The sequence below is a fragment of the Habropoda laboriosa genome, unplaced genomic scaffold (genome assembly GCF_001263275.1).
Source record: "Habropoda laboriosa isolate 0110345459 unplaced genomic scaffold, ASM126327v1 scaffold276, whole genome shotgun sequence".
NCBI classification, from domain to species: Eukaryota; Metazoa; Arthropoda; class Insecta; order Hymenoptera; family Apidae; genus Habropoda; species Habropoda laboriosa.
In genome coordinates, this window is record NW_017100410.1 from 639,059 (window position 1) to 645,229 (window position 6,171).

Here is a 6,171-nt window from a genome sequence, read left to right on the forward strand (position 1 = left end):
CGTCGCATTGGCTCGCGCCTCGACAACTCAAAGTGAAGATTTATTTTAAAATACAGGACAAGGCGTTTTCGTTTGTTCCAACGAAATCCTCGAAGATTTTACACGTACACACTGGGAGCTCGAAAAACGCGAGACACTCTTAATGTGTATGGTGTGCACTAATGGCACGACGACCCGTTCGTTAGTGGCGTACTGATGGCTAGTTCCGCCGTCGCGAAAGGGTTAAGAAATTGAAAATCCAACAAGCATTCTGTGTAAACTTTTCCACTCGATAAAAAACAGTATAGAATTTGTATTAATATTATTTCTTCCGTTTGTAAATTCTCATACTAATAGCAACGTAACACTATAAATTCTTTATTAGACAAATTCATACATAACGTGCGAATAAAATTTGTTCATCTCTTTCTAATTTTAAAATGAATTAAAGCCTAAGGAAGAAACGAATTCTGAAAGAAGCAGTTCTTTTCACAATCAGTAATATGCAAAATGAAGAAAAGGTAATAGAAAAAGTAAAGTGAAAAAAAAATATTACACTTAGAGTGAAAATATTACTGTTATATGGCACAGATTCTGCGAACAGAGTTTTGGCACAGCATGACCTACAAAATTGGCGAAGCTGTGGTAGAACTAGTTTTCTTCGTTTTTCTCTTTTTTCTTTTTTCAATATTTTTCTTTTCTTTTTCACGAACAGAGCCTGAATTTTATGTATGTCATTTTATGGGTTTGTGCAAGACCTTGTCGAGCAATATTTTGTCTAACACGATAGAATATGAACTTTCTCTGAAGAAATTTCCAAATTCTTAAATTATTTCTGAATCTTTAAGTAAGTTTTTTATTACCGTAATAACTATTCCTTGAAAATTCTAAACTCAGGCTTAGAGTAAAAAAAAACAAATGCACCTTTTGATAAATTAATAATCCGTCTTCATTCGTTAAAATATTAATTAAACATCCCTTCAACGATATTTCTTTCCTCGATTATTTTAAGTAATATACAATATAGAAATATTGTTCCAAATTAAACGAAACTTGTTCAAAGGATGTAAACATAATCCATTGTTGCAGCGACAGTCTAGTTGCTTGCAAAGTATGCGGCCGCCGTTTCGCTCAGGATCGAATAACGCTTCATGAACAAATTTGCACGAAGACGGGACAAAAGAAGAGGAAACAATTCGATACGATGATGTTCCGCGTAAAAGGTACCGATCTTGAGCCGTTCGTTAAGAAGGGATTCGCCAAGAAACAAGCGGAGGTTGGTATACCTTATTCCGATCCTTGAATAAATTGTCCTTCGTCCTCTTCCTGTCCTCAAAATTTCCAATTCGTTTCGAGTTACTTTCACTTGTCATTGCAAAACTAACGATTTTTCGACATGTTTAACCCTTCTTTTGGTTCGCAAAACACTATGAATGCAACCAATAAACTGATATATTTTTGAGGAATAAAAATAGTTGGCGCGACCATGAACTCATGTATGTACCTACGTATATTTGAGAAAAATGTAATTTTGATGTAATTTAGTTTAAAAAAACAATTGTGTGGAAAAAAGAAAAAAGTTCGACATGGTACAAAGGGTTAACCCTTTGATTTTTGGCCACTCAGAAGTGAAACACTTGCTGTGCGTGGTCGAGTGTAGCATTTAATAGTCACTATGTATAAAATATGTTCAGGAATTAAGTTACCGCTATAATTTGCTTTTCCGACCAATCTTCTATATTTGTAAAATAAAGAATGTACAGGGTGAATCACAAAACGTAATCAGCGTAGATTGTTCTTTTTAGAAAATCTTTTTATCTGGTATAACATGGTTCAAAGAGAGCTTTAACCCGTTTTTCAGAATTTTCATTTGTTACGATACTCGCCGAATTCGCCTCAATATCCGCTAAAAGATAGGTGTTAAAAAATTAATAATAATTGCGTGCGCAATAATAATTATCGAATATCTGTCTCGCGATAATTGCATAGGGGGAGTTCCCCTAACACCGGACGCTTAAGGTTTTTCTTAAATAAATCTCTCTACCTGTGCACACGCGACTGAAACGCGTAGAGAACTTACTTTTATTCCTTTTGTCTCCTCTAGGAGATACGCAGAATAACGGCTCGGTAGCGTTTCAATTGATGTAGATATAACTAATGTCCGGCGTTAAGGGAACTCCCCCTATTTCAAAATACTTCAATTCCTAGAAATTACAAAATAAGACCACTGTACATAATTTCGCTAAAATAATTCACAAAATGTTATACTTCCCGTCAGTCTCAAAGGAAAGAAAAGAGAATTCGTCATATTCGAAGATAAAGAATAAATAAGTAATTTGAAAAGATCCTTTATATCGCATAAAATTGAATAGTTTTCGCAAAGAAGGACGAGGGACAACGGTTTGTCTAAAAGAACGGAACGGTTGTTGTTTTGCATGTTTCAGAAATCGAAGAAACCGGAAGTGAAGTCAAACTGGCGGCGCAAACACGAGGATTTCATTAACGCTATACGCTCAGCTAAGCAAGTGCAAGCACACCTGGCCGCAGGAGGCAAGCTCAGCGATTTGCCGCCACCGCCGGTTAGCGATAACTGCGATTACATTCAGTGCCCCCATTGCGGAAGAAAATTCAATCAGGCAGCCGCCGAGCGTCACATTCCCAAATGCGAGCACATGTTGCACAATAAGCCGATACACTCGCGAGCACCGAAACCAAGGCGCTAATTCTCCCGGAGAAAACTAAACGATTCTTTTGAAAGGGAACAGGATAGATGAAAGTGCCTCTGTTCTAAGGAAAACAAGTTCTAAATAAGAGTTAAAACGAAAACGAAAGAGTAAAACTTTATTGCAAGGGGAATGTATTGTATGTAGTTAGTAACGAAGAGATAAAATTGTAATGTAGAGAAAATTTTATACGAGCGTTAATTGTGACATTCTTACAAAATTTTTATAAGGTATTTTATGTAAATGAAAAACACTCGCAGAGGTTCCGTTGTGTGTCGGAAATGTAATGCAAAATGGACGTGATTTGTAGCTGCAGCCTGAACTCGAACGAGTTTTCTACGTGTATTTTGGAATAAATGTACTTTCCGATTATTCTACAATAAAACACGTATTTTGCCTATACTGTATATATGTACGTAGCGAAAGTGACTTGTGAATTTGATGTACCACTTTTTCGAGGAATATGCAGAGAAAAAAATTTGTAGAAACAAATTGTGTTTCTTCTTTTTTTTTCACGAGAACTGTCTACTTGTTCGATTGAAATCGACGTTTACGAAGTGCAAAAGAATTGCGAATCTACCAATGTTCCATTGTGAAAAGTTACAATATTTGAAACACGTACTTTATACATATTTATATCTTTTTATACTATAGCATTAGTGGAACATTATATGGCTATTTTTAACATTATAATCGATTCTCCCAGAACGTTATCGCTTTCATATAATAACCATACCTAATGTGATTTACTTTGTAAGTTTCCATTGAAATAGGTCGTCATGTAAAATGAAGGAACATTTTTATAGCGGTTAATCTTTTTAATAAACGAGAATATTGTAATATTATTATTATTATAATGAATTATTGTATGCTAATAAACTAACTTTTTAGTAAAAAGGGAAAAGGTAGCAATGCGATAAATTTCATCCCCGAAAAATTTCGTTAATTAATTTAAAAAAATAAATACTCGACATTTTAATGAACCACAAAATTTTCAAATAAAATTATTCGAAAAAAGTTGTAATAAATGAACACGAAATACTAGAAATTATTGAGTCTGTAATGTTGGCAATAAAAGTGCATGCGTGAATTGGTCGAGATCCAACACAGCAGACGACGTGGTATTCTCGGTGTAAGGAAGGAATATTTAAAAAGTCTCCTGCGTTCGTTAGCCTGTCATGATTAAAACGCGAAATCTTACGATGTTTCTGAGTCCGTTTCACGTGTAGGAAGAAATAATGGATCACTTACTCATCTTGGTGGCTACTGTGCATTTATTGTATTGTCCATTTACAAAAGTGGAAGAAAGTTTCAATCTTCAGGCTATGCATGACATCTTATATCATAGTTTTAACCTAACAGAGGTAATTTTTATAACATTTATCAAAAATGTACCATATGAATATAAATGCTTAAAAACTAGACGACTAAAAACAAGTTACGACAGAATACTTATCTATCTTGACAGGTTGCTGACACGTAATCAAAGAGATATTACGCAAAAACTTAGATATTATATTTAGATGCAGATGCATGTATTTATAAACTTACGATCAGCTGATACAAATTCTATACGCTTCAGGAGTTTACTAACACGTTAACTTTAGTTTTCTTTGAAACGCATAATCCAAGTTTTGTATAACATATATTGGCAGATTTCATGAAATTATTTATGTTAATACAAAATAATCATTGTGCCAAAAATGCAAATAAGATCTAGTTATTTAACATGTTTATGTGCACATATATATTTACTAAAACAAAATAAAGACAGAAACTAATCATTTATAACATATTTTTGTTCTTTGATAGTATGATCACCATGAATTTCCTGGAGTTGTGCCACGATCATTCGTGGGACCAATTATAATATCAGGCTTGGCATCACCGCTAATAGCAAGCATTAATTATTTGCACCTTAATAAATTCTTTGCTCAATATATTGGTAAGTTGATTAATAAAATTGTATCAGTATTATCATACAGCTTTGCTTGATTTATTATTAATATTAGATATGAGTAGTAAAGCATTTTTTTTTATTTCTGGAACATTATATGTATTTGGATTATATTGAAAAAAATAATTAGTATTATTATTTTACAGTAAGAGCAACACTGGGATTATTAGTAATAGCTACATTAAAACTATATAGGGAAGCCTTGCAAAGTGTCTTTGGTTTGCAATTTACAAAATGGTTTATTGCAATTACTGTGACACAATACCATTTTATGTATTATTTAAGTCGCCCATTGCCAAATATAATGGCTATGCCATTAGGTAATTTAAATTCACTGTTATTGTTTACACTTTGCTTGATAATTTACAGGACAGTTACTAATTTCATATTATTTCTACATTACAGTATTACTGGCTTTATATGGATGGTTGAAACAAAGTCACACAATATTTATTTGGTCTTCTGCAGCAGCAATTATAATATTCAGAGCAGAACTTGCCATGCTACTGGGATTATTCCTTTTGTACGATATAGCCAACATGAAACTGACCATACCAAGGTATTTACATATTATATTGTGGACCATTGATTCCTAGTATGGCTGTAACATTGCATACAGAAGTGATTAGAATCATCAAGGGACCTTCTGCAAAACTGCACTGATTTGTAAGCTTTGTTTGCTTATAAAACTTATTAACATAATCAAACCCTTCTCTCAGAAATAACTCAAACAAACATAGATCCTTTATTTGATAAACTGCAATAAAATTTATGCTATTACTGATAGTAGAAGAGAAAAATGATTAAACATAATTTTATAATATACGAAACTTTCATTTATTAAAACTATACAAATAGAGTGTCAGAATAATAATTTCATGAAAACAATAATTTTTTAGACTACTTAAAATTGCGGTTCCAGCCGGTATATTTTTTCTAATGCTAACGATTGCAGTAGATTCCATATTTTGGAGACGATTGTTATGGCCTGAGGGAGAAGTATTTTATTTTAACACTATTCTTAATAAGAGCAGTGAATGGGGTGTATCCTTTCTCAGTAAAATTACCATTTTTAAATTTATTTAAAATGATAAATTTAAAACACATCTATTGAACTTAATATAAATATAGACATCACCATTCTTATGGTACTTTTATTCAGCTCTTCCACGTGGATTAGCTTTATCTTATCTTTTAATACCTTTGGGTATGTTATGGGATGCTCGAGTTCGGGCATTAACAGTTCCTGGTATTGCATTTGTTGCTTTATTTTCATTCTTACCTCATAAAGAATTGAGATTTATTATATATGTCTTTCCATTACTAAATGTTAGTGCTGCAGTTGTTTGCCACAGAATGTAAGTACTCTGCTCTTTAAATCAGCTTTTTAACACGTTAAGCGCCAAGCCTGTTTTGTTTTCCTTTCCGTTTAGCCCGCGATATCCGATTTCACCGATATGCTGACGGCCGGAGATCTGTGTAAGGTTGCGATAAAACTGCATGTGTTTTAAT

General features: G+C 33.2%; 2 protein-coding genes across 2 annotated transcripts in view; both read left to right on the forward strand.

Annotated features, from left to right (window-relative positions):
• LOC108575471 (serine/arginine repetitive matrix protein 2-like) overlaps positions 1–2,931 on the forward strand; it is a 35,952-nt gene extending 33,021 nt beyond the window's left edge. The window contains exons 8-9 of the mRNA XM_017938286.1: positions 1,069–1,255; positions 2,424–2,931. Coding sequence (XP_017793775.1) covers positions 1,069–1,255; positions 2,424–2,702 — 466 coding nt within the window. The 3' untranslated portion in view covers positions 2,703–2,931. The remainder of the gene's footprint in view (positions 1–1,068; positions 1,256–2,423) is intronic.
• Positions 2,932–3,940: 1,009 nt separating this feature from the next.
• The window catches only part of LOC108575472 (probable Dol-P-Man:Man(7)GlcNAc(2)-PP-Dol alpha-1,6-mannosyltransferase), a 5,598-nt gene continuing 3,367 nt past the window's right edge, over positions 3,941–6,171 (forward strand). The window contains exons 1-6 of the mRNA XM_017938288.1: positions 3,941–4,066; positions 4,515–4,647; positions 4,806–4,979; positions 5,065–5,218; positions 5,559–5,703; positions 5,791–6,017. Of these exons, the coding sequence (XP_017793777.1) occupies positions 3,941–4,066; positions 4,515–4,647; positions 4,806–4,979; positions 5,065–5,218; positions 5,559–5,703; positions 5,791–6,017 (959 nt within the window). The remainder of the gene's footprint in view (positions 4,067–4,514; positions 4,648–4,805; positions 4,980–5,064; positions 5,219–5,558; positions 5,704–5,790; positions 6,018–6,171) is intronic.